General features: G+C 38.0%; 3 protein-coding genes and 1 pseudogene across 4 annotated transcripts in view; 1 reads left to right on the top strand and 3 right to left on the bottom strand.

Annotated features, from left to right (window-relative positions):
• Positions 1–27,811, top strand: part of LOC101295621 — an 880,650-nt pseudogene that overhangs the window by 755,303 nt on the left and 97,536 nt on the right. The window lies entirely within an intron of this gene.
• On the bottom strand, positions 411–3,830 carry LOC101302549 (probable inactive purple acid phosphatase 27-like). The gene is made up of 11 exons (XM_004297495.1): positions 3,595–3,830; positions 3,121–3,212; positions 2,979–3,042; positions 2,765–2,887; positions 2,580–2,672; positions 2,330–2,459; positions 2,165–2,246; positions 1,944–2,076; positions 1,606–1,811; positions 1,370–1,495; positions 411–1,174 (listed from the first exon to the last, which is right to left on the bottom strand). The coding sequence occupies exons 1-11, from the start codon at positions 3,799–3,801 to the stop codon at positions 559–561; spliced, it is 1,872 nt and encodes a 623-aa protein (XP_004297543.1). The 5' UTR covers positions 3,802–3,830; the 3' UTR covers positions 411–558.
• Positions 16,031–19,578, bottom strand: LOC101301673 (serine/threonine-protein kinase RIO1-like). Its single transcript, XM_004297492.1, has 12 exons — positions 19,138–19,578; positions 18,912–19,037; positions 18,711–18,803; positions 18,540–18,619; positions 18,036–18,149; positions 17,739–17,812; positions 17,515–17,591; positions 17,275–17,358; positions 17,107–17,199; positions 16,892–16,999; positions 16,736–16,807; positions 16,031–16,608 (listed from the first exon to the last, which is right to left on the bottom strand). The coding sequence occupies exons 1-12, from the start codon at positions 19,444–19,446 to the stop codon at positions 16,168–16,170; spliced, it is 1,671 nt and encodes a 556-aa protein (XP_004297540.1). The 5' UTR covers positions 19,447–19,578; the 3' UTR covers positions 16,031–16,167.
• Positions 20,039–24,283, bottom strand: LOC101302258 (ubiquitin-like modifier-activating enzyme 5-like). The gene is made up of 13 exons (XM_004297494.1): positions 24,026–24,283; positions 23,593–23,661; positions 23,398–23,511; positions 23,131–23,259; positions 22,791–22,859; positions 22,403–22,592; positions 21,929–22,011; positions 21,703–21,777; positions 21,321–21,395; positions 21,139–21,225; positions 20,913–21,031; positions 20,637–20,683; positions 20,039–20,384 (listed from the first exon to the last, which is right to left on the bottom strand). The coding sequence occupies exons 1-13, from the start codon at positions 24,113–24,115 to the stop codon at positions 20,251–20,253; spliced, it is 1,281 nt and encodes a 426-aa protein (XP_004297542.1). The 5' UTR covers positions 24,116–24,283; the 3' UTR covers positions 20,039–20,250.

The following is a 27,811-nucleotide window of genomic DNA, read 5'->3' as shown; positions in this document are numbered from 1 at the left end:
TAGCGTAGCACATTTCCTCTTGCTCTCTGGAAATGATATTCAAGGATGGAAAACTCACATGACATTAGATCTCCACTCATATAGAGTCATAGAGATTCCATTTCTGAATGTGCAAGTATTGTAGGACAGTTCTGTTTGTTTGATGCTTCTGCAATGGGTTTAATTCACGGATTCATCAAATGGGTTTAGGGGTTCTTGGGATTAAAAGTGGGAGGGCAAAAGATTCTTGTTTGATCAGAAAGAAAAAGAGTGTAAGATGATAAACATATACTTGATCTTGTAGCTACAGTAGTTGTTTATTATTGTTCTTTTCCACGAGGGTAAAAATTAGAGCACAGCAAACAATCATTCTTTTCTTATTATTTTTCAGGTCTGAAAGCAAAGAAATATGAAGAGAATAGAATAGTTTACTTGTGTAGCAATCAGATTTCCATGAAGCTAGCACATCTATCCTCGTTGTTGTAACTTGTAAACCTATTGTCTACAAGACTACAACTTTGTTGCTTCGATAAATAATTGCAAATTTATTGTCCTGAACATATACATTGTTCCATAATATCATGTAGCTAAGGTGGTTGGTTCACAACCATCATGAACACAGGCCAAGACATCCTTGTAGTCCCTGGAGATGGTGAATGAATCATAGACCTTTCCATCGCTGCTCTTCATGTACTCGAGGAGGAGTGATGAATGGTTATACGCTGTGAGTTTCGTATAACCAAAGTCTAGATCTTGGTAGATGCTCCAAACTGTCTCAAGGGTACTGAAATCTGATAAGTGGCTGCCTCCTCCACCAACAACAACATGGATTGTTCCGTTGACAGTTCCTGAGTAGTTAGATATTTCCGAATTTACACACTGGTTCTGATAGATGGGGCATATTCTTTCGTAGTTATGGACATGGCCGTAAAATGCAATGTCCACCTTGTATCTTTGCCAAAGCTTTTGCATGTCATCCCTTCCCATCGGCTCTTCAAATGAACCCTCTTGTCCATACCAAGAATTGGAGGAATAACCAAGAACACGATGAGCAGCGAATATCAACCAAGGTTGCTTGTGTCTGTTAGCAGATGCAAGACATTTCTCAATAAATTTGTACTGCTCGGACCCTTCTCTCCAGTCATGCTCAGTGTCAGCTATACAGAAGTGGAACATGCCATAATCTGTTGCATACCTGTAAAAAGAATACAGGATTAAAAGTTTAAAACACTATGCCAAACACAAGATTATATACTCATAAAAGCTTGACTGGACATAGATGTGTATATAAAATCGTAATACAGGTATCATCTGTTAATCTTCTAAGATCTAGATCTGTCTTCTCAACCAGCTACAGTACGTGTAATATGAAAAATACTGTTGTAATTACCAGAATTTAGCTCTGTTCTCAGCAGGAACATAATACATGGTCTCAGCTGGCACACCACATTCACCACCTGCATCATTAGTGTCGTAAAATGATCCGGTCCCTGTTGTATCTCGTTCATGGTTGCCACTGTTGTAAACTTGATGTGAGTTTCAGAGGACATCTGAACTTAAACAGTAAACTGAGTACATGTGCCCACAGTTGGCAGTAATTAGGAGCAAAGTTACAAGAACACAAACCTCGCAACCATATATGGTACAACTGATGAAATCGGCTCCACCTGTGATGTGAACTGATCCCACTGTGAGATGTATCCGTTGGCATACGGCATATCTCCTATGTGAAAAACTATGTCAAAGTTGTCCAAGTCCTTGATTAGCTGATCTGTGGTGTTGAGTGCGCCGGGCTGATAATCAGCAGCTTCACTTGAACCATCACGCTCACCCTGAAATTTGTGGGAGGAAAAGTAAAGGATAAACATCAAGGCAACTATATATTCAGAAATTCAAGGTAACATAATTCTGTGTGACTAGTTTTTAGTGGTATAATCAAGTAGATTTCATCTTCTTGATCTTACCTTTCCCATGTCACCAAATATGATAACTCGCTGCAATGACTCCTGCCCAGGATATGGTGATGACTTGAAAGAGTAAACCTTGCTCCAGACGTATGAACCATTAGATAACCTATGACCAAGCTTGTAAGAGTACCTGCACAAAAAACCAGCATAACAGTCTTAATAACAGAACTACCTATGGTTGTTGTATTCAAGTTGAATTTAATATTCACAATGCATACACTGAATTTGGCCACAAATCTTTCAGAAAACTTGTATGGATGAAACCAGGATCACGCCAACCAACTGTTCGTGCGGGTGCAGCTGGAATAAAGTTACAATTCTTACTGTAAGTATCTCATTCGATCATTTATGCAGGCGAAGTAGATGGATCATATGATTCATACCACACATGTCCCGTCGACTGAAAGTCAATGTTCCTGCTGGAGATCGACTTTGAGGCTCTCCCTTTAAACCCCACTCAACCAAAGGTACAGCTTCATCAATGTTATAGCCACTCGTCCAAGTCACTGTCATCTGCATAACAAAATATCATACATAACACATTAACACGACTACGAGAAGATTTACACAATTAGGAGTTTCTGATGATCTGAATGAAAATAAAAGTAGTAGCTAATATAAACAAAAGCTTACTTCATCCCAGAGCTTCCCTAGAGCAAGACGCGGGTACAGGGGAGCCTTCGGATTGGCGAAGGTTACATTGTTAGAAACTGCCACCAATTTCGGCTGCATCACAACGAATACACACTTTAGCCAACACTGATACAAAATGTGTGTGGAACAAGAAGTTTGCTGAAAGAGGAGAGACACAAACACACATTCGACAGCCCGCCAGAGAACAATGCAAACGAAAAATCTGCCCGTTGATTGATCAATCGGAAGCTCAAAGTTGAGTTGCCAGTGGTTGCGTAATCAGCACTGGAATAATTGGCAAACTTGTACTGAAATCAAAACACCAAGAGTTCAGTGGGACATTACGTCGAACACATGAGGTGCAATAGCAATACATTCCAATAAGCACATAACAGTTACCTTAATAGGAGCTGTGCATATATAGGGCTCATAGTAGTCTTCATTGTATGGACACGTCGATGCACTGCCGTAATACATTGAAAACTTTAGCACACAAGGTTATAAAACACATAGCAGTTAAACTTGCAAGAATTGACATTACTTGAAAACTGCAGGAGAAAAAACTGCCACCCAATCATCTTGTGCAGGATTAGGACTAGAAATTGTCACTGTTACCCACCCAAAATCTTCCCCCTGCACATACAGTAAAAACACATGTCAGTAAATGAGGCCGTCATGTTTCGACACTAAAACAAATTCGGTGAGTGTAGCAGTGTTTTGTACTTTTATAGGCAATTATTCATTTCTTCCTGACTTAATCGAGTCAAATCGAGAAATGCCGAAAAGTTTCAAGTGTCTTTCTTGATTTCACTAACCCAACATGCAAATTTCCGATGAGTGTTTCAAAAAAGAAGCGACATATAATTTTCACTGACGAAACACTAATTAGGACTAGCTATTTGCTTGGTGATATTAATATCGCATGCTTTTTTTAATCAATTAAAAAAAGCATGCGATATTAATATCACCAAGCAAATAGATAGTCCAAAACGAGATATGTACGTACGGTACGTACCTTGGTGCCAAGAAGGACAGGGTACGCAGAGACGGAAGCATTTTCGTGGAGCTGATTAACAGCTCTGAGGATTTGAATCTTGGAGAGCGGCTGCACCCCATCACCACCATCTGTGTGCAGCTTCTGGTTGATATTATGAGCTACTGTGAAATGACCCAAGGAAACCAATAGCACTGCAACTTTGAGAAGGAAGAAGAAGACGGCCATAGTAGTAGACTTGTAGGTTTTACCGGTGAAGTCTCGGCCCGATTTATATGTTGGACTCGCCATTAAATTTGTCCCTACCTCACTAGTAGTCATTTTCAAGCTTACTTGGCCGTACTTGATATTTTGTTCTTGATGATGTGACGTGCATAAAAGAATTTAATAAACAACACTTTCATTTTTTACCGTATTTAGAAACCCTTTTAGGTAATAATAGAGATGCTTTGGCAAAAGTTGCGTTGTTTTCCATTTTGGTAAGTTTGATGTTTGTAATTCTTTAATCTTTATGAGCCAAAAAGCGTGTGATTACTTGCAATTATGTATTAGTTTATTTATTTATTTTATTTTTACAATATTAGGGTATTTGAAATGTTTCTTAATTAGATCTAAAAGTTAATCTCTCGACGCATATGAAATGCTTTAATTATACATTGGAGCATTGTGTATGACTATTTTAACAACTTCGAGATTTGAAATCAGGTAAGGGAGCATCACATCTAACTAGGCAAGAACTATTAGGCAACTTGTAATGATTTTGAGATCGTTTAGTTTTGGGGTTATTTATTAATTTCTACATCATCATTCAAAGAACATATATGACGCTCAGTACAATTTGGTCTAGTGACATAAGTCTCTCCTTGTAAGTGAGAGATCGTGAGTTCAACTCACAGTATTGTAGCACATAAAAAAAAAAATCACATATGATATGCATTACTGTTCTTTAACTAACATTTTTGTAAATTTGATAAATAATTCATACAGATCACATGAATGCATTATTGTTGTTTAACTAACGATCTTTGTGAATTTGATAAACGATGCATGTGAATATCGTTTGTACTTGATAGTAGATACATTTTTACTCTTAAAAGTATGAAATGATAACCTGTTAATCACAATTTAGAAAAACAATCCAAGTTATAACCACATGAAAATCGTGGCCGAATTTTCCCATAATATCATACCAAATGGTTATCTTTTGAGATTGCATAATCCGAGTTTGTTAGCCAAAATCTAGCTGAAAGGACATCATCTTGTTCTGCATATCTAAATGGTACTCGATGATTCCACTTTTGCCAAAAAAATAAAACGTGATAGATTTTCTGTTTGTTCTTCATTACCTGTTCACTCTGTAAGCACTATGAACCTGTGATATCCCCCGTGTGATCTGGCACAGTAAAAGGATAAGCTAATTTAATGGTCTATGCCCAATTTGGAAGCTAACTCAACATAATTGAGTGCACATTATTGGATCTAAGCATATCCTGCAGAAAATGGAGCTCGGAATCAAGCAATAATATATAGAGTCCAGAAGTCAAGATTGAAGATAGGTTAAAGCAAGAACTGTATCATGATTAACCATGCCAATTATTAATACAGCAACGAAGTCACTTCATGCAAGTGACAGTTCCTTTAGAAATAGAGATCATCAAACACTAAATTATTACAAAATATTACAAAAATATTGTTTAACATGACCATGATAAACAGTCTAGTTAAAACCAATAATAGTTCCATGCACAATATGCTAAAACTGTGCATCAGTTTAGGAAAAAGTAACAATGACTGCCATAGATAGTCGAGTAAGATCGATATGGTAGATATATACTTGATCATGTAGCTAGAGTAGTTGGTTCACAGCCATCATGTACACAAGCCAAGACATCCCTGTAGTTCCTTGAAATGGTGAAGGAATCATAGACCTTCCCATCACTGCTTTTCTTGTACTCCAAGAGAAGCGATGTGTGGTTAAATGCTGTGAGCTTTGTGAAGCCGAAATCGGAATCCTTGAAAAGGCTCCAACTGGTCTGCACTGGTCCAAAACCCGCTAAGTGGCTGCCTCCTCCACCAACAACAACATGGATCGTTCCATTCACAGTTCCGGAATAATGAGATGTTTCTGAGTTGACACACTGGTTCTGATAAATGGGGCATGTTCTTTCGTAGTTGTGGACATGGCCGAAAAATGCAATGTCAACCTTGTACTTCTGCCAAAGCTTTTGCAAGTTTTCCCTTGCCATTGGTTCTCCAAAAGAACCATCATTCCAATAAGAAGAGGAATAACCAAGAACACGATGAGCTGCGAAAATCAGCCAAGGCTGTTTCTGCCTGTCAGCTGATGCAAGGCATTTTTCGATGAATTTGTACTGCTCGGAACCTTCTCTCCAGTCATGCTCACTGTCTGCTATGCAGAAGTGGAACATTCCATAATCTGCCGAGTACCTGTGTTTTAAGTTTAACAATTCCGAGTATCAGATGTTGCTTGTCAATATAGTCTTATATAGAAGAATTTAAGTTGTACGCATACCAGAACTTAGCTCTGTTCTCAGCAGGAACATAGAACATTGTCTCGGCTAGCACACCACATTCACCACCCGAATCATTAGTGTTGTAGAAGGATCCTGTCCCTGGTACATCTCTTTCATGATTGCCACTGTTGGAACATGCACTTCATGTAAATTTCAAATGAAAATGAATGAAACATATTTTGTATCTCGGAAAGGAGGTTGCTAACCTTGCAATCATGTATGGTACAGTGGATGCAATCGGCTCCACCTGCGACGTGAACTGATCCCACTGCGATATGTAGCCATTGGAATAAGCCATATCTCCAATGTGAAAAACTATGTCAATTTCATCCAAATCCTTGACTAGTTGATCCCTGGTCATGAGGGATCCTGGCTGATAATCAGCATATTCGTTTGAGCGATCCTGCTCAGCCTGAATTTTGTGGGAGGAAAGGAAAGGTTTATTCTCATTTGCATGAACAAAGATAAACATGTAAGCAACTATAGACCTCCTCATTCTTGAGGTTACCTTTCCCATGTCACCGAATATTACAACATGCTGCAATGAGTCCTGCCCGGGATAAGGTGATGACTTGAAAGAGTAGGACTTGCTCCAGATATAAGAACTATTAGATAACCTATGACCAAGCTTGTAAGTGTACCTGCATGCATACATCAGCATCCAACATCCTTCAGAAGGCAGTTCCATCTCTAATGATGTACTTCTATGTAAGAGAAATGAAATCCAGTATTCAAGCTGCATACAAAGAATTTGGCCACAAATCTTTCAGAAAACTTGTGTGGATGAAACCAGGATCGCGCCAACCAACTGTCCGGGCTGGTGGACCTGCAAAATGTGAGCATATCTTGGTTCAGTTGGTGCTTCTGTTCAATCAAACTGATCATATGATCCGTACCGCACATGCTCTCTCGAGTAAAAGTTAATGTTCCTGCTGGAGAGCGAGTTTGAGACTCTCCCTTAATACCCCATTCAACAAATGGAACAGCTTCATCAATATTATAGCCGCTTGTCCAAGTCACCGTCATCTGCAGAAGAGTAAACAGAATTTTCAAAACTTGGTTCAACATGTATACGTGTACACGAAAGAACAAGTACTTATTATTATCTTTATGATTAATTTCAGTTTACCCTCTTAAGGTTTGGAGTTGACATCGTTTCATCCCCCTACTTTTAATTTTGAAAATTTACGTCTTAAAGTTTCCAATTTTAATAAATCATGCTCAATTATTGAAATTTCATCTAATTCAAACGTTAATTTTGACTTCATAACTCACTAAAAACGCTAAAATAGTCATATAACAACATAAATAGCCTTTTAGGACATTTTTTTTTAAGATTTCATGCTAGCATTTAACCTCTAAATTAGACGAAATTTTAGCAATTGGGCCTGATTTATGAAAATTGAAAACTTTATAGGATAAATTTTCAAAATTAAAAGTATTAGGGGGGTGAAACGATATCAACCCCAAACCTCATTTGGGGGGGTGGGGGGGGTGTAAATTGAAATTAATTCTAAAGACATAACTTACTTCATCCCAGTGCTTCCCTAGAGCAAGACGTGGGTAAAGGGGTGCCTTCGGATTTGCAAAAGATATAACATTAGAAACGGCTACCACTTTTGGCTGCATTACAGATATGAAGTCGAGTCAATAATATGGACTACTGGACTAGTGAAAACTTGATGTTGTGAATCTGTGATGTGAAATATTGTAGGGAGCAAGAGATTAGCTGAAAGAGAGGAAACACAAACGCACATTTGACAGCCCACCGGAGAATAACGCAAACGAAAAATCTTCCCTTTGATTGATCAACAGAAATTTCAAAGATGCTTTTCCTGTCTTTGCATATGCAGAATTGGATTCATTGGCAAACCTGTACTGAAACGAGAACACGAAGATTTCAGTACTACTAGAACATAGAAAGTGCTAAAACATCAAACTGGTAGAGAAATATGTTGCAACAAGCCAATAACATATACCTTTATAGGAGCAGTGCCTATACATGGAGCATAGATGTCATCATAATTAGGTGTACAAGTCGATGAGCTGCCAAAATAAACAAACTTCTTTACTCTACAAGCTTCAAACATATAGATAAATAAAGCTAAAGGACTGCAGAAAACATCGTACGAAGATTTGTGAGAACTTGTAGCTCTAGTGGTTTAGAGCAATATCATTTATCCGTACATCCAAGAGCTCGGTTAAAAATTCTCCCTCCATAGGTTTAGTTATCAAAAAGGGGAAATATTCTAGTATGAGTTAATGCATAGCATGCATCAAGTTTTCTGGATCCCCCAAAAAAGGAAACAGGTAACACTCTCTGATAAATTCTATGTTAGACAACCACTGAAAGCTTAAGTAGCTATTATGGAATGACCAATGATTCATAAGATGTTGTCAAGTACAAGTGTAAGATATACGGAATTTTAGTCATCAGAAGACTAATTTAGATGGACATACTTAAAATTTGCAGGAGAAAAGACTGCCAACCAATCATCATCAGAAGGCTTAGGAGTGCCAACTTCCACAGTTACCCATTGAGAATCTCCCCCCTGCAGCACTTGCATGTTCTTCATAATAAAAAGATTGTGGCTAATGGTAAAAGTAACTAGCTTGTTGATATGATACATTACCTTGGTACCTAGGAGGACTGGGTTTGCTGTGACGGAAGCATTTTCGTGAAGCTCATAAACAGCTCTGTGGATTTGAATCTTGGACAGTGGCTGTACACCATCACCTCCATACTTAGTGTGACTATGAGCTGCTGTCGGATTCAGTAAGAAAACTGATAACAGCAGAACTTGAAGGGACAAGAAGAAGCGGAAGCTCCCCATAATGTGTGTGACTGATGTGATCCAGACATGATCAAACCATTTTATAGAGCAGTATTCTCTAACACTCATCGTCAACCTTCGATTATAGACATGTATGTTATATTATTGCAATCATTTCCTCTTGCCTTTTCTAATTCATAATGTTCAAATTTGACTAGGTATTTTGTTGCTAGTAAAATACTATCTTCAAGTCAGACAAATGGAAAAGATGAACAGGAGTTGCCAGCATTCTGATGACTTCTTGTTAAGCCTGTATCATGTGAGATTTAACAATTTCTTACACACTACTCAAAGGTCTGCTTCTGATTATCTTCCAAGAAGAGGCATTCAAAGATTCTTGTGGGAAAAGTCATAATAATAATTTTAATAGCTGCAGAAAATAGGATCTTCTTTCTCAGAATTAAAAACCCTCATGACCTGTCTAATGGTGTTTTTAAATTTTAAATATCCAAATCAGTAGGATAAGCATATCAATGTGAATACATCCCAAATACAGGGCAGTCTTTAAGCATAATTTAGCATAGTCCATGCATCTAACAGAGAGGGTCAAGATAGACTGATATGAATGATTGCTTGAGTCAAAAGAAAGGGGAAAATATGAAGCATATATAGATTGTAACAAATAAAACGCCAGTTTTGATACTCTAAAATCACTTGTATATAAATTTTTTGGTCAAGTATACATCCATTAATTGTTTGATCAGAAAAGAGTGTTGATATACTTCATTATGTAGCTAAGGTAGTTGGCTCACAACCGTCATGCACGCATGCCAAGACGTCCCTGTAGTCCCTTGAGATAGTGAAGGAATCATAGACGTTACCATCACTGCTCTTCTTGTACTCCATGAGAAGTGATGAGTGGTTAAATGCTGTGAGTTTTACAAATCCAAAGTCATGATCTTTGTGAAGGCTCCAAATGGTCTGCACCGGGCTAAATTCTGATAAGTGACTGCCTCCTCCTCCAACAACAATGTGGATCGTTCCGTTCACAGTCCCAGAATAATGGGATTTTTCTGTGTTTACACATTGATTCTGCAGCACAACAGTTGAATATTCATGCATGAGGAAAATAAACGTGTGTGGAAATCCGAAAGTTTTGCAGTTTCACAGTAAATGCCATTGAGTTTTGCATACCTGGTAAATGGGGCATATTCTTTCATAATTATGAACATGGCCATAGAAAGCAATATCCACCTTGTACTTTTGCCATAGCTTTTGCATGCTTTCCCTACCCATTGGCTCTTCAAATGAACCATCCAACCCATAATATAAGTCAGAGGAATAACCAAGAACACGATGAGCAACAAATATCAGCCAAGGCTGTTTCTGCCTGTCAACTGATGCTAGGCATTTCTCAATAAATTTGTACTGCTCAGTTCCTTCCCTCCAGTCATGTTCAGTGTCAGCAACACAGAAGTGGAACATGCCATAATCTGTTGAGTACCTGTATACAACAATTACAGTTGATGAAATAAGGGATTAAGATAGTTAAAGACTTGGCCTGAGTACCCAGAAACCCATTATATTCTCGAAAGTACCCCACAGAATGGCTGATTGATACAATTTTCTGTTTTCCTAATGTAATCACTAATCAATCATAGTAAGTAGTACAAGTTATTTACCAGAACTTAGCTCGGTTCTCAGCAGGAACATAAAACATAGTCTCAGCCAGCACACCACATTCACCACCTGCATCATTACCATTATAGAAGGATCCGGTCCCTGGCGTATCTCGTTCATGATTGCCACTGTTGAAGTAATTTATGAGGACAATATGAACTTATATATATCAAACAGATATATTCATTCACAGCAACACAGATAAAACAAGTTTACATACCTTGCAATCATATATGGTACAGTTGATGCAATGGGCTCGACCTGTGATGTGAACTGGTCCCACTGTGAGATGTATCCATTGGCATAAGAAATGTCTCCTATGTGGAAAACTATGTCAATGTTGTCTAAGTCCTTGATCAGTTGATCAGTGGTATTGAGTGAACCCGGCTGATAATTACTGTATTCATTTGAACCATCACGCTCAGCCTGAAATTCGTGGGAGGAAAGACTCAATCTTGTGTGGACATAGATAACCATGTAGAGAGCTAGTTATAATGTAATATAGAAAATAAAACTACAGATGTGGGGTATGTGTATATGTAGTAGCCAACATTTTCCACTAAAGTTGATAATTTCTTGAAGTTACCTTTCCCATGTCTCCAAATATAACTACACGCTGTAATGAGTCCTGTCCAGGATATGGTGATGACTTGAAAGTGTAAGACTTGCTCCAGATATAGGAACCATTAGATGACCTATGACCGAGATTGTAAGTGTACCTGCATATACAACCAGCATACAGCCTTAAGTACAAAAGAGAGATCTCCTTGCAGCTCATTTTAAGAAATCAAATTAATACTGAAGCTGCATACAATGAATTTGGCCAAAGGCCTTTTAAGAAACTAGTGTGGATGAAACCAGGATCTCGCCAACCAACTGTTCGTGCTGGTGGACCTGCATTATAAGAACTCTGTTATATCATGTTCTTTGTTCTGGCACTTATGTGGGTAAATTAGACTGATGATATGATCCATACCGCACATGCTCTCTCGTGTAAAAGTCAATGTTCCTGCTGGAGATCGAGTTTGAGCCTCTCCCTTAATACCCCATTCAACAAAAGGTACAGCTTCATCAATGTTATAGCCACTTGTCCAGGTTACTGTCATCTGCATAAGAGAATAAGAACATATTTAGAAACTTGGTGTCTTACCCATTAGGGCCATTCTCATACATTAGCCTCAGAATAATGGGTTCTATCTGGAACCAGTAAGACACCAGAAATTTATGCAAGTACTGAATCATATATGTATGAACTTACTTCATCCCATTGCTTTCCTTGAGCAAGGCGAGGGTAGAGGGGTGCCTTCGGATTCACAAAACTTATAGCACTAGAAACTGCCACCAATTTTGGCTGCATTTGATGATTATATTTTTATTAGAAAAATTTTGAAAATGCCTTTCTTAAAACCACACACACACACACTGTTAAACTGACATTAGTACTTTAAACTGCATCCACTGAGCTGAAAGAGAGGAGAAATTAACGTACATTTGATAGCCCTCCTGAGAACAACGCAAATGAAAAGTCTTCCCTTTGATTGATCAATAGAAGTTTGAAGGATCCTTTGCCAGTCTTTGTATAATCAGCACTGGAATCATTGGCAAACATGTACTGAAATGAAAGCAAGAAAAATTTCAGTACAAAAGTTGTTAGAGTATATTAACAGCTATAAATTATAGCCTATAATTTCCTCATTCAAAGATAGATGATACAGCAATAACACACACCTTTATCGGAGCTGAGCATATGTATGGAGCCTGTTGTCTAGAGTCGGTCGATGGACAAGTCGATGAGCTGCCATAATAGATTGGATTCAGTTTTATGACACTACTGGATTGTATTTATCCAAGCTATGCACTCAATAAACATGTTAGAAACTTAGAACATTACTTGAAATTTGCAGGCGAAAAAACTGCCAACCAATCATCTCCAGAAGGATTAGGACTATCAACTTTCACAGTTACCCACTCAGAGTCTTCCCCCTTAAACATAAAGTGCCCAAATTTATCAAAAAAGAATGAAAAACATCATAGCTAGCTTACTGTTCCATTAAAACCAACAAGATATTGGGTAGTTAACAATGGAAAGATCAAAAAGTTGAAGTGCTACACGTACCTTCATACCAAGAAGCGCAGGGTATGCTTTGAGGGAAGCATTTTCATGAAGCACGTAAACAGCTCTGTGGATTTGAATCTTAGAAAGTGGCTGTACCCCATCACCTCCATGCTTATTGTGACTATAAGCTGCTGTGTAATGCAACAAGAAAACCAGTACCAGAGCAACTTTCAGAGACAAGACACTTGAGCCCTCCATTTGTGCTTGTGGAAGGCAAGCTCCTAACTCCTAATGATTTTGATCCTGTCCCAAAAATGAGCAATCCCCAATGGAAACTATAGCATTGATGTCTCAGCCAGTTTTATAGCAGGCCAGCCAAATCTTCTCCATTTAAAACTTTGGTTCCATACCTTGTGTAATATATTAATGTCCATTGCTTCTTCTTTCCTTTATAAACTAAACAGGAATATTCCTTCTTTTCCATTTGGATTTACAAGTATAGGTATTGCATCTTCATCTTGATGCTTCTGTACAAGTTGTTTCATCAAAAGTGAGCAAAAGAATGTTGACTTTCTTCATCTAAGATGGTGTGATGTTGACTTTCTTGTTGAGCATGTACCAAGTAAGATACTCAAATACACTAGCACCAATATCCCCAGTAATGTATTTTGTGGCTATCTTCCAAGAAGTTGCATCACAAGGTTTCTTCTTTTCTCCGATCCAAAGGTTTCCATAGCCAAAACATATTCCTTGCCTTTTTGAGTTATTGTCACGTAATGATAAATTAGACTTCTTATTAGTCTTATTATATATAACCTTGAGGAATAAGGTAGCAATGAGCTGCCAAATGGTGTTTTTGGGTATCTAAACTAGTAGGATAAAATAACTTCATGTGAACAAGGTACCCAATAGAGATCTGTCCCTTAGCATACTAGGGCATATGTTAGTCCAAACATGTGAATCTGAATTCTGAAAAGAGAGATTGACTGAATCAATCATACTCTTGCATTATCAAACAGGGTTTTGTAACTTACTGAGTTTCAGGGACCAAATTCTACAATATAATCTATGAATTGGGACCAACTCCAGCACTACCAACTCTGTTTCATGTGGGCATCATTCATGGCTTCTCGGGTGTTTCGTAGTCAACTAAGTTACAAAGAAATTAGGAGACAGAGTCGATCAAGGTCAGATGGAAGATAATTCAACTCAGCTTGTTCAAAACTTGCTTTACAGATGGAAAAATGTGATCTATCTTCGATTAGTTAAAGCCCTTACTAGATTACAGAATGAAAAAAAAAAAAAGTGCAGGGGTAGGGCAACAGACACTAGTTTGGGGCTTCAGAATTCTGTCACTTGATTCCATCTCCACGCTTTAAGAACGTAGGGGCAAGCAGCTTCTCCAGCTCCACTAAGCTGAAAACACCAAAAGAGTCAGCAACTGAACAGAAACATGAGGCCTGGTGTTTGAAATGAGGTATATAAAATCTGAAAATCCATCGTCCACTTACATCTGAAATTTTTCAAGTGCTTCCTTCCGTTTCATCATATATAGATCACTGTCTTGAGGTACATTGATTAGATTAGTGGCTGCAGAAGGATGAAACAACAAAACTGAGTCAAAAAGACAAAATAAGTGAGCAAAAAGCAACATGCATAAGGCACAGCATTTGAATCAGTCCCAGAACATCTTATAGCCTCTAAATTTAGTTTCCTTTGTTGCTTTATCTTAAGACTTCCTAGACTTCCATTTGCTGTCTATTTAAGGTCATGGCTCCATTCTTTATAGAACAGCCAATTAAAGAATAGTGTTGTACCTTTAAACCCACATAAGAATGAAGCTATTCTTTTAGCAGTAGGCATTAAAATATCTCCTAAATGTGAAGAATAGCACTATGAATAAAAATGGTCCTTACAGGGTAGTGGAGCTTCTTGTTTCATTTCCACATCTTTGTGAACCTTCAGAGACGCTGGTGTGTCAGACTGCTGAACACCCTGTTCAACAAGAGCAAGTAGCTTATTATATTGCAGCAATTCATAAATTCATCAATCAAGTGAAACTTAGATTACCTAATTGTTCATCTAGTGAATGGTTCGGTTGATTTGAAATTTACAGAAACAGTTTTCAAGTTAAACAATGATAATTATTGACACCACAGGTACCACCAAAAACTAGTCGTTACTAGTACAAGTGAAGCATCTAATCTTGAGACAGACACTCGAAAACTTTCTAGGCTACTGAGCTGACACAAGAAGTATTCAATACCTTCTTCCTCTCCCGCCTCTTGAGAATCTTCATATGGCATTTCTTGATGTAGTGCATCAAATGATACCGAGTATGCCTAGAGCACAAGTACTCTTGGATTTCCGGGTTAGAAGTTAGCCACTCACTTATATCTTTGGATTTCACAACGTCGCCACTATTCAAAGACTCTAACCAACTATAAACCGGTCTCCACTGATCAGTGCGTTGGAATCGAGCATGTGGTATATTGATATCATCACCTTGTTCTTCTTCTTTCTCCTAGTGTGGTCAATAGTATTATAGAAATATCATCAAAATTTATACATAGTCATACACCGAAAGCATCAAACCAAATTAAAATCATTTTAAAATTCTAACCCTACTTAGAACACTAGAACCTTCAATTTCCTTGTTAATTCCTAACTTCTAACTTCGGAGCCATTTCTCTCAATCAACCCCAATTAGCTTAATTACATGAGAAGAAATGAGAAGAATTAGGACCTGAGCGGCGGACCTCATGCAGTTCTGGATAGCGATGAGGCGTTGGCAGACTTCGGAGCGAGGCATGGATTTGATGCCGTCCGGTATGAAATCGAAGTTGGAGTCGATCCAGGCCTCGACCTCCTCCATGGACACAGCTTTGGCCTCGGGGAAAGAGGACACCCAAGCTCGAGCCATGGTCTCCCATTCTTCCGATTGCTCGCTCTGCTCTTCTTCTTCTTCAGATGCTGCTGGTTCTGGTTCTGCTAGGGTTTGGTCCGGAGGGGTCGACATTTTTGCGTCCCGCCAAGAAGAAGAGGAATTGTTTTGATTTGTTTTCGGTGCTGAAATTGCAATGGCTTTTTAAGCATCGAGGTGATGATTGATGAACGATACAACAACAGTACTTGATTAATTAAAATTTCACTTTTTTGGACAAATTTTTTAATGTGGGCTAGGCGGAGCAGTTGGGCCGCTAGGCGGTGGCCTACTTGGTGCTTGTTTCTGGACGTTGCTAGCAAAGCGTGATTCCCGACTAGGTTTGGGCCGCTAGATAATGCTAATGTTTTCCTTTCTTTTCTTTTTTTTGGTCGAGATGTTTTCATTTCTTTGCAAACAAAATTTTATTTGCTGTAATAATTCGTAATCTCGTTTTTTCTTATTTTATATTTCCAGTATCGCAAACAAAATTATATAAACTCAGCAGAGAACAACATTGTTAGAAGTCACATATCATGTTTAACCAAATGGCATCTGTAATAGGCAAAATTTCAGAACTTTAACTATGTAAATAACTAAATATTGTGATGTGCCTAACCATATCAGCTACCTAGTCTTGTGGGCTTTGGCTATCTTTTTCTTTCTCTTCTTATCAGCCTTTGGTACTTTGGTTTTCCGAGCTTCCCTCTTCTCTTCTTTCACTTTCTTCTTGTTCTCTTTTCTAGCAGCTTTCTTATCGAGAGGATCCTGTGCCTTGAACTTATCAGAATTCCCGTCTGAATCACTTGAGCCTTCTTCATCTGTATCAGAGTCGGACTCAGTCTCAGGGGCTTCAGGACCGCCAACCGGCTCAATTAGGGACTCTTCCAGGGCATTAGCATCATGTTGCTGATCTTTCTCAGGTGGAGCTAGGTGGCCTTTCGGAAGAGCCTCCTTTAATCCTGTAATGGTTTTATAGTACATGTCTCTAGTGTCCTCACCACTGGTTAATCGTATTACATCAGCCTCAGCATTCTTCACATTATCTAGTGTCTTTGGAATGTATGACTGGAAGAAGAGGGGAAAAAACACAAGTGAGATTCCTAAACTTTTGAGTGCCCACAATTACACCAAAATGAAATCATGTTTGAAGATACAAGGAACTGCTTCAATAACACAGTTACAATTTCATCACCTGAACAAATACAGCGTCTGCAATTTCCTCCTCTGCTGTCATATCTCCTCGTGCCATGATTTTTTGTTGTACCTGAAGTCAAACAAGGATTAGTGATATACTAACTAATAGGAGCCCAAGAATTTATAGTTGAGAGCAAAACGGAAGGGTCCGGACCTTCTCCAGATAACTGTCTATATCATCATCAGCAATACAGGGATCCACTATAAAGTCAAAGAGCTCACGAATTGTCATGACAGCTACACCATGTTTTTTAAAGAAATCCTGCATAGCACCAAATGCTTGATAAGCTCATATATTTGAATGCATAGCTTTCTACGTCCCAAGACAATGAAAAACTACAGCCACAAAATTCGGTGAGAAGAACTTACGGATACATGGACACAATCCTCACGTAGGAAATCAAGGGCATGAGGGTGGTCCAGGTCAACTGATTGCGAAACATCGATGATATACAAGTGGCCCTGCGAACAAAGGAAGATATAAATAAAACTCATACATGAGTTTGAACTTTAGGGTTGTTTGATTGCAGTACTCGCCTCAAAATAAAGTATGTTGTATTCACTGAGATCTCCATGCACCAGTTTGCACTTCTGATATAATGTTCGCATAGCAATAACCATCTGGAGTAAAACATATCACTGACTTTATTCCAGAAACAAAAGGAAACATCAATTATAAAAGCTAATTGTTCTCGAAGGTTCTCAATGGTTATGTATAGAGTAGCGGGCAGCAAGTATGAGATTTTTCAGGGCATTTGTACAAAGATATGAGCTCACCTCCATATAACCTTCTCGTAGCTTGTCAAGTGATAATGCAGCATCCTTTAGGCGTGGCGCTGCCCAACCATCCTTACCTGTAATAGAATACAACAGTCAAGAGTAGTCTAGCCAGAAAATGTTAAAAGTATCTATTCCAAAGCCTAGACTCAAGATTGACAACCACTTGGACTCGCCAATATACATAGAACAGGTTAACATTCAAAATAGACTCCGTAAAATACCTATGAATTCCATCACCAGAACATGAAGTCTCAAAGGACCTACTTCTGGGCACCTAATTCCTTCAGCCTTCAGCCTGCATTATAACAAACCATCACATATCAATTGGTTTGGACAAACTAGCTTAAAAATTAAAGCATAGGCTCAGAGAGAGAGAGAGAGAGAGGAATTCAATAAGTTCAGGCTAAAAGCAAAGTGCATATGTTTTAGAGAGAGGTGCAGACTTGCGAAGGTTAATCTATGGCTGCCTATCAGCAAAAGAACTAAAAGTACTTGAATAAAAGTATTGTTAGTCTAACCTGATCAAATTCCTCTTTTCTTTCTCAGCCCATGTCTTCACCATCTTCCTAGGATTGTGCTTGCAGTATCCATGTCTGAACCGATAGTCCCCTTGTACATATCTATCTCTGTCCCTGAAGTTGTTCAGACAGAAAAACAAGTAAGACAAATTGAAAGGTACTGATAAACACATACAAACAAAACCCAGCACAGTAACTGAATCTCCTCAAAAACCGTAAAATCTTATCTCCCCTGTACCATAGTCTATGGTTGCTTGGTCCAATTCTCCATCAAACTTAGTATCATTAAGGACAAGACCATAATTTGAGAAAAAGTTCATAATGAACCTCAGTGAGAAAAACTAGATGACAAAACAAAGAAACACTAAACCCATAGATAGTACTCAGCATTCTCTGCTAGGCCCATCACAGTCTTTTCAACAGAAATCTACATAATTGTGTATACATTTGGCACTATAACAGTCAGTGCCTCATGGAAGAAGCTAAAAGTTTAAGTGAACTTACTTAAAAACAAGAATAGAGGTTTTGAAGACTTTGATAGCCAGCTCCCCACCATCAGCTTTCGTTGCATGATAAACATTTGCCTGTTCAAAAAGAAAGAATAGTTTCCACAATAAGAACAAACAGAGAAAAGCACAAGAAAAATGATAATAAAAAGAAGCTAGAAACACTTACTTCTTTCCCAGTTGAAATGCAGCCATTGATATCTTGAAACACACCGCGATTCAGCATTTTGAACAACACCATCCGAGTTCTAGGATCAATAGCCTGGTGAAATCATAAAAAACCAATTAACAAAAACAGCATTGCTTGAAGCTCATAAGTAAGTGGTAATGATTCAAAAAACCAAATGAACAAAAATGTGTCCTCTTTCACCTGTTCAACAGTGGCGCGATCCGCCTTCTCAGTAGTCCTTGTTCTTCCGGTGGCCATGTCCCTAACACTCTCCCTAATCGCAGTCGTCACAGAATTGCACATCCCAACATGCCTCCCTTCCCATTCCTACAATCAAAAATCACCTCCAAACTCACCAAAATTGTAATAAAAATTAACTTTCACAGCAGTAAAATCGAACAATTCTACTTCGGAATTGAAATTTTACCTCTAGAGGCGAAGCCCGGATGTGACTGGAGAATCTCTGGTTGCGATTCGCGAGGGGCTGAAGAGTCGATGAGTTAGGGCGAGAGTGGAGGCCTCCGTGGGCATTCGGACGCCGCGAATTGATAGAGAAGGCGCCTTCAACGGCGTCGTCGTCCTTGGAATCCAAATAGTCCAATGCATCTCCGATGTCGGAGTCCGACGACCAGTCCTCTTCCTCATCCTCTTCTGCTACTACTTCTTCTTCTTCTTCGGCCTCAGGAGCAATCACCTCAGTCTCTTTCTCTGGTTTTTTTTCTTCAACGGCAGCCATTTGTGGTTTGGTACTTCTGATTTGAGCCCAGGAACTGGAGATGATGAATGGAAATTAGTGAAGAGGAGGAGGAGCCTTGGGGTGAGGGGAAGGAGACGAGTCGAACTGGGTGAAGCGGCTGGTGTTGGGTTTTGAAAGTATGATTTTGTTGTGAATTAGGGTTTTCAGCGTTTGCTTTCTGAAGCTGTTAAAGGTTACTAGTAGGGTTCGTTGGCGCGCGCCATGTAGGACGAAGTAAATTCATTGTTCCGTTTTCTATTTCAAAAACGGTAGAGTTTTTTTTTTTTTTTTTTTCAGACAAGATGAGAAATTTGTTAAACTCACGCCAAGAATAATCGGTAACTGACCATGTGAACACTACTGTTGTTTGTAATCTAATGGCTTCCGACTCTAGGTACCGTAAGGTTTTCACCATCTCATGAACATTCATTCCTACCGACACTAGTCTCCATTTAGTAAGCGACGTATCTTTGATCCAGGGACTATCAGTTGTATACTTGTAAGATAGACATGCAACAAGAAGATCAAACTACAAGCGTTAGCCAATGTGCATTCAAGGAATTCACGCAAGGAGTTAAGAGCAGATGCCAGTGATGAAATGATGATTTGAACTTTCGACTGTGAGTCTATAAGTTGTATAGATTTGAAAATCACAAACATGTGTTTTGGAACTATGGAAATCTAGGTATTATCTACCTCATTTGCACCCTCTTCAGGGTGTGACTACAAACAATGGACGCTACAATTCAACTTGTATCGCTTCAGCAACAGGTTACATCAACAAAGATAAAATATATGATCTATTTAAGAATTAAGGGCATCGAGTTGTTTCCGAAGTTCTTCTAGGTCATCAACATTAGTATCTGCGGCTTCTGCAGCTGGTTTTTGGAAGTCATCCGCAGTGGGAAGCTCCCGAACTAGACCTTCGGGAAGAGTATCTGAAGACAATAGACAAAAGACATTAAGGGAGAAAAGATGCAGCAAAAGAACAGAACTGATTGGTTCCCCAATCAGCAGATCAAATATAGTTGTATACATTCTTTTCCAAGAGAGGAATACTCCTGAAGGAAAATTTCCTTCATAAGCAGTCATATGACTCGTACTAATGAATCAGTTGCTCCAGGAGAAACATTGAACATCAGTGAAATCTGTCTGAATGGAAGAAGTTGAAAAGTGAAAGGATGAATTACCTAAACTTTTGGCTTCTATGCTGTGTGGCTCAGTATCATCAACAACGCTGAAAAGTAAACAAACAAAAAATGTGCTTAATACAGCAGCATAATATCCATGGATTGTTTCCATCTCCACAAGACTCTTTCTCTAAAATGCATGCAATTGTGCTGTCTCTAGTGTAAGAAAATACCCCCATGTGTGCCGAATTTTTATCTTTATTTTTTTAACAAGGCCTAGGTAATAGTGAGAATGTGAGATTGTAATGTGGCAAGTTCCATTATTAGTAAAAGCACCTTATTTCCCATTCGTTATCAAGATGGAGTGGAGCTTCTATAACAGATGATGATGCTTCGGCTTCCATCTTTACTTTACTTGCAGCATCCCTAGCCGGCTTCGCAAGCAAGTATTCTTTCTGCACAGTTAATATTATATCTCACATCAGTAATGTAATTACATAATGTAACGTGTAATCACCATTTCCACAATTGGGTGCACCAAGGCTGGATCTGAGTTTCTTACCTGACGTTCCATACAAGCAAAATTTGAACACTGAGGATTTGGCCTCATTTCCATGGTGGGGAAGAAGTCTTTAAGAGAATTATATCCCTGCATCAAACATGGAAGACATAAAATTAAATCCTGGATGAGGCTGCTTTCATTTTTCAGAATAGACAGAGAGAGAACTTTAACATACAACTTACCAAGTATGGGGAGACATTTCCAAAGTTCAGCAAGTATTTGAGGGTATTCTGAACTAGCAGCCCAGCAACAACTCCCTATAAATCAAATGAAATCAGTTCTTACAAGAATTACAGCGTAGTATTGCACATCATGCATCATACATTGACAGATTCCTGAGACCGATCCTAGACTAACCCAGTTGTCTATAAACCAGAGAGTAACTAAGCCAGGCTCCATCCTCAGCCAAATTTGAAATTAGTGTCAAGATTTTCATTTTTCCTTTTCATTAATAAGAAGCAACAGCAAGATTTGTGTGGTTACTCTACATGGATTTCAGTATCAAGTTTGAATAATAAAAGCACCAAATTACAGCCACTAAGAGATGGAGGAAAATTTATTTACCATAGTGGTAGGTAAAGATGCAGCACAAACCCCTTCACGCTTAAGTGTGCGTTCATCAATTCCAGATGCTACAACCTGAGAGAAAGATATATAAGAACAAACATTGTAATAGACTGATCTTAATTCTTCATCTTCTTATTCCTATATTCAGAAGCCTCCAACATCATCGAAATTCAAATAAACCCACAACCCAAAAAATAAAAAAATAAATAAAACAACAACGTACCAAAGGTGGGGCACATGCAAAACAAGCAGTTTCACCAGGTATAAGCAACTGAATATGACCTGAAACAGCATCCTCAGAGACACCTGCCATTTATATTTTTCATGTGAATTATCTATGTAAAGTATAGATAGGTAAGATATGCACCAGGCCATTAGAGGACTACAACCAAAAGGGTTTTCACAATTTTGCCTGTATGACTATAGTCAAGAATAATATGCATAATCATGTTTGTATTTCATCAAAGGTGTGAGAGAATGTTAGACCATACAAACATCATATGCAAACATATATATATGTACGAGTGATATGCAGTACACAGTCCTCAGCCTCTCCAGTTCAGCCATTTAAATCTGATCCTGGCTTAGATACTCTACTCTTTATTAGATCTGACCCACTATGCATCTGAATGGATATGACCGACTATGGATACTCATGGTAATTCAAAATTTCAAATACAGGAACCAGTTTGCTTACCAGACTCCATCCATGTCTGATTCAGTTCATTGCACGCCTGATTAACAGCCATTCGAGCTTCGTAATTATCAACACAGCTTAAGACAAGGTCTACTCCACTGCCTTCTTTATTTGGGCGAAACGATTTATCCTTTAAACTAGACGTAAAGGTTTCAAAACCTTGCACTGTTGTGATGTTCAGTGTATAGCTCTACACACAAAATGAACTGATAAGCATGGGAAAGAACATAAATATGTGTTGGATTATTGAAGCATCAAAGATTCAAGGATCCAGAAATATTAGCATCAAAATAAAATACTTATCAATGCCTAGTAGATGGATAAGGAATGCACTTGCATTGTTGTGAACTTCTGAATAGATAGGAGAAATATCATGAGAAATGCTAACCTCAAGCACAACATCAGGATTTATGTCTGAAAGGGTCTGTACAGCCGCATCTGTTTTAGTCATACCACTCTGAAAAGGAGAAACACATCACAATAAAATACAAAATTTACAACCCTCAAATTTTTAAAAGTCTTTCTAGAAATACAACTATGCATGTACAGAACAAAATTGGCAACAGAAAGGCAACAAGAAAAGGGATTTGATACAATCTAAAAGCAGCAGCACCTAACCTATGAAGCATATATGATGTTGACCATACCAGTAATGAGAAAAAACCTGATTGATAAGTACTGACAAACTTTTAAAAAGAAAGACAAACGAGCCTAATAAGCATGAATACCTGCTCTGGACGAAAGAATAACCTATTCATGTTAGCTAGCTCTACTTTGTCATAATCATACAACAGAAGACGGCCAATACCACATCTTGTAAGCATCTCAGCTGCTACACTTCCTACACCACCTACTCCCTGAAAAATTTCATGAGGATGACAGGTCACCAATCAAATAAGTTAAACATGCTGCATTGAGAAATCAACATATATTGTCTGGTAAAATCAAATATTGTTCTAATTAGAAAAGGAACATAGACAGAGATAAATACATACAACTATGGCTACCGAGAACTCCCGAATTCTTTCATAGTTTTTCACAATGCCCATCCTCTGAAGTGCCATAAGCCTACTGTAAGGATTGCTATCTACCACCTCAGCGCTCATATCCTGCCGCATAACATGTAAGACATGAATGAACAATACAAAAGCTTCCCTAAACAAATAGACAACACGAGATGAATAAATTACCTGAACTTTGGAGCGCCGAACAGGTCCGGTTTTTGCAAGACTGGTAAGGCGCTCAACACGCATTTGTAGCTACAAATTAAATTTTTCATTGAACAAAAAAGAAAAGTTGTCAGCTATCAACTTAAATTGGTCATAAAGAAAGCATCAGAACAAACACATAAATGATCATCCTAATGACATTTCCTTCAATTTCAATAGCAGCAAACACATGCACAAAGAACAATCAAATCTGAAAAAACTAAATAAACTAAGATTCACAAATCAAGTCTGCATTGATGATTTGACAGTTCATGCGAATATATTCACTAGCATAACAAAATCTGCGGAATATTGAAAATGCGAATTCAATGAACCGAGAATCGATTCACGATTAGGAAAATGGACTAATCAAGCAGTCCAATCAAATCCAAATTGAATCAGAATTAAGAAATACCTTATCGATTGGAGCAGTGTGAGAAGGATCGGTGAGCGATCTCTTCAGCGATTCGAGGTCGCTGAGCATCTCCTTCAGCTCCGCCTCCATTGCTTTCTTTCTCGCTCTTCTTTTCTCCGAAGCTGAATTTGATTTCTGAAGCAGAGATTGTGATTTTGGCTATGTGATCGAAATTGAAACTGCTCTTAAATTCGTTGCCTTGTTTGGAAGGAAGCGAAGCAAAGGAAGAAATGCTCTCACTGTTGCCAGAGCTGCGCTGTGGGACTGACAGAGTAGACCAACCTAAAACCACTTTCTGGTCTGTTGGGCTGGGTTAAGGCCCAACTTTAAATTCTGGGTGATTATGTTTCCTCTTGGGCTCGGTGTAATCACAGTCATGCCCAGATTGTTATTGCGTTGGGTCGGGTCGGATTGTATAAATATTTGGAGGAAAATACATTTCTTCTGTTAAGACATGATTTTCATAAACTAAACCGTTGAAAAGTCGATGTCGCACACGAAAAACTTTTGAGTCGTTCAAATATGTAACGACGTTTGCTAAAACAGAAACATAAGCTTGGGATCAGATGTTTAGATCTTTTGTTTGAATATTTACGAGATGTATAGTTTCAAACATTTTTCGTGAATATTTGCCTTCGAAGACCCGCAAGTGCTTCTTTATTTGTAAATCACTATAATGCGAGATCATTACAGAGATGTATGGAGTTGTTTAACTCTTAGTCTTTGGCAGATTACCGGCTATTAATTGAAATGAAATCTTTTTTTTATTAAAAAACAACTGAAATGCTACAACGAGTACTCACGACTTCCCGTTTATAAAGATGAGACTAATGTCACTAGACCAAATGGTACTGAGTGGAATGAAATCAATTTCGTTGAAAAAAAAACATTTCATGAATATAATTATCATGTATTCTTTATTAGTTAAAAATAACTTGACGTATATTCATAAGTACTATATTTTATTATTGATCGGTATGTCTATGATCTCACTTCAATCAATAGTATTAACGTGTCACTGATAGTTTACTTTTAGCTTTTTTTTAATAATTTCTATTTGTTCATTGTCCGACTGAGAGATCAATAACCAAAGACACTAAATGTGGAAGTGTGGATCATCATCAATGAGTTGGCCTGAAGGATACAAAGAAAGAACCCTACTCAATCTTATTCCCATTGTCGACATCACCATGCCTATGTTTGACAAATAAAACATGATTAATGAAGAAAAGTGGAGCCTGGTCTTAAAAGAACGAATTGCGACTTCCATGATCGTCGTTATTGTGTGTATATGTATCCATCCCCAAACTTCACTTGGTCCCCTGCAGCTACCGAAACTCCATAGCAAATAAAACAGAGAGAGTTTGATACGCCACCAGCCACCTCCCTCGTATTTTTGTCAACCATGTGTTTTCATGTTGGTGGTTCTAACGTCTTGTTTGTACAACTTGACACACCTTTCGGTTTCCATGGAATTTGTTTTTATTTCAAGCATAGATGGACGTATGTTATAAGCCGATGATCGATGATTGTTCGTGCATGAGTTGATGTTGTTTCGCTAAATAGTTTGAATTTTTTTTTTGTTTGTTTAGATCACACGGCTGTCTCAAAGACTTACTACACCCTACCACGAGATTATCGAAAGTTTTACTTCCTCCCAAAACCTACCTAAAACGTTACGATTACGGAACTTTAAAACTTTCAATCAACGCATATCTTATCGGAAGTTTACTTCCCCCCGACCTTTACAGTTTCCATGGAATTTGTTTTTATTTTCAAGCATAGATAGACGTATGTTATAAGCCGATGATTGATGATTGTTCGTGCATGAGTTGATGTTGTTTCGCTAAATAGTTTGAATATTTCTTTTTTATCGAGATCACACGGCTGTCTCAAAGACTTCTACACCCTACAAAGAGATCTTATCAGAAGTTTCTTCCTCCCAGACCACCAAAAGTATATTGGAATTTAACTTCAACCAATACTGGCGGGATTTGAACCTGGATATGAAGGTTTCACAATCACACCTAAACTCGTACTAACTCGACCACATATAATGATTTTCAAACAGTTTGAATATAGTATAAGAATAAATTATTGTCAATGTAAGTTTAGATCATAATCGTACACAATGCATAACATGTAGCGGTCAGTGACTCTAAAACCACTTAATCGACTCTTAAACTGATAACAGTTGGTTGTTTAATTATGTTTCTGTGGGATGAGTCATTTGGATGTACAAGGAATCAATGCAAAGTAGTTGATCGATTGCTTTTGGGGCTAGAACTCAATATCTAGTGAGAGTACGTTCTTAGAATTTCATTACATTATAGATATATTGGTGTCCCATCATGCATGTTGTACAAAGCACTAGTAGAATTTTTATACATTTTCTAGTTAGATTCCAAATGCGAAATAAGATGAATGTGATTCGAAACCCAAAATGAACTGACCGACGTGAAGTAGCTATGATATATACGTATAAAAACTAACTACGTATCATGTATGATTGCTCAACTACCACATAAAATACTCTCGCGATCGGACAATGCATGAAGACTCAAACAAGGTTTCAAGAGTTGTATTTCATTGTTTGTAAAATATAATTTTTAAACAATCTAACACGCGGGATATTTGATGTAATGATATGTCACGTAACTAAAATATAAACATTAAAATAACTGATAAAATGAATCACATAACTGAAACATATTTAAATACATTCTCGTAAGTTATGTAAAGATATAATTCAATCGCACATTTTTGCAATATTCGATTCATTAATTGTATCTCGATCAAATCTAATACTTTCAAAAATTAAACTGTTTATTTTAAAATGTCTAAGTACAAAATGGCAAACTAATTAATCTAATTAATCCAGTGTATGCATGATTCTCGTTTCCTCATGACACAAGCCCCACAAAACTTGTAGATTCAATCTCAAATCCATGATAGCGCGCTACACACTTTAGGGTGTTCATTGTGTTCCTTTTAGCTTTGACCGAAAAATAGACAGGCAAACCCTTATCACTTCTCATGTATGCAACCTCTAGAGCTGCAATTGAAAAAAGTATAAAGCTCAGTAGAAATCTGATTGCGTCGCACCCATATATTTGAGACCATTCACCATTGTATTATTGGCATCTAGCTAGTTTGTGAACTTAGCTTGCAAAAAAAGACATCCCTTCTTCCCAAATCGGCAAACTTCCAATCGATTCGAGCTACCAATTGTTCTGATGGCCCTAAAAAACCTGGGCATGCAGCACTATACATCGAATCATCAATAATCAATATTCCCATACACATGAACTTTGTCAGGTTATATTGTAGCAGCCATGCTTTTAGCTCGCATGCCTCGGCAAGTGAAGCAAAGCACACACCATGCAAAGAATCATAACCATGCCAATCAAATCAAGTAATGAAAGCCTATATGCCTCATATATGGGGTCTCTAGCTTGATACATTAGATATACATATAATACATGTTATGTCGACGAAGCGAGAAAATAATTAAAGAGAGTAACCCTATACCAATAATAGAACTGAGATTCTCAATATTAAAGGTATTGGTAGCCTCAAGGGGCGCATGCTTCGTGCAGCTTGTGTTAATTTAGGAAACATATTTAATTTATCTACTTGAATTTATGTTACTAATATTACTTAATTAAATAACAATCAAAGGCCGTCAAGTCATCTTTACTCAATCTAATAATGGCTATGAGAATTATAACAATTATTGATAATGAAAAAGAGATAAAAGACTAGGACTCCAAAACAATATTATTG

This window comes from Fragaria vesca, linkage group LG4, assembly GCF_000184155.1.
Source record: "Fragaria vesca subsp. vesca linkage group LG4, FraVesHawaii_1.0, whole genome shotgun sequence".
Taxonomy (NCBI): domain Eukaryota; kingdom Viridiplantae; phylum Streptophyta; class Magnoliopsida; order Rosales; family Rosaceae; genus Fragaria; species Fragaria vesca.
Note: the sequence above shows the minus strand (reverse complement) of the source record. Positions and strands in the feature narration are given on the sequence as shown.

Excerpts from the sequence above, each read along its gene's own strand:
- LOC101302549 (XM_004297495.1), bottom strand. The coding sequence starts at position 3,801 with ATGGCCGTCTTCTTCTTCCTTCTCAAAGTTGCAGTGCTATTGGTTTCC. Across the intron at positions 2,673-2,764 it reads TCTCTGGCGGGCTGTCGAAT|CCGAAATTGGTGGCAGTTTC; the intron begins GTGTGTTTGTGT and ends GTTGTGATGCAG. Across the intron at positions 2,077-2,164 it reads GATTTGTGGCCAAATTCAGT|GTACTCTTACAAGCTTGGTC; the intron begins GTATGCATTGTG and ends TTTTTTGTGCAG.
- LOC101301673 (XM_004297492.1), bottom strand. The coding sequence starts at position 19,446 with ATGGCTGCCGTTGAAGAAAAAAAACCAGAGAAAGAGACTGAGGTGATT. Across the intron at positions 18,620-18,710 it reads GCATTTCAACTGGGAAAGAA|GCAAATGTTTATCATGCAAC; the intron begins GTAAGTGTTTCT and ends CTTTTTGAACAG. Across the intron at positions 17,359-17,514 it reads TACGAGAAGGTTATATGGAG|ATGGTTATTGCTATGCGAAC; the intron begins GTGAGCTCATAT and ends GTTTTACTCCAG.
- LOC101302258 (XM_004297494.1), bottom strand. The coding sequence starts at position 24,115 with ATGGAGGCGGAGCTGAAGGAGATGCTCAGCGACCTCGAATCGCTGAAG. Across the intron at positions 22,860-23,130 it reads TATTCTTTCGTCCAGAGCAG|AGTGGTATGACTAAAACAGA; the intron begins GTATTCATGCTT and ends TCTCCTTTTCAG. Across the intron at positions 22,012-22,402 it reads TCAGACATGGATGGAGTCTG|GTGTCTCTGAGGATGCTGTT; the intron begins GTAAGCAAACTG and ends TATAAATGGCAG.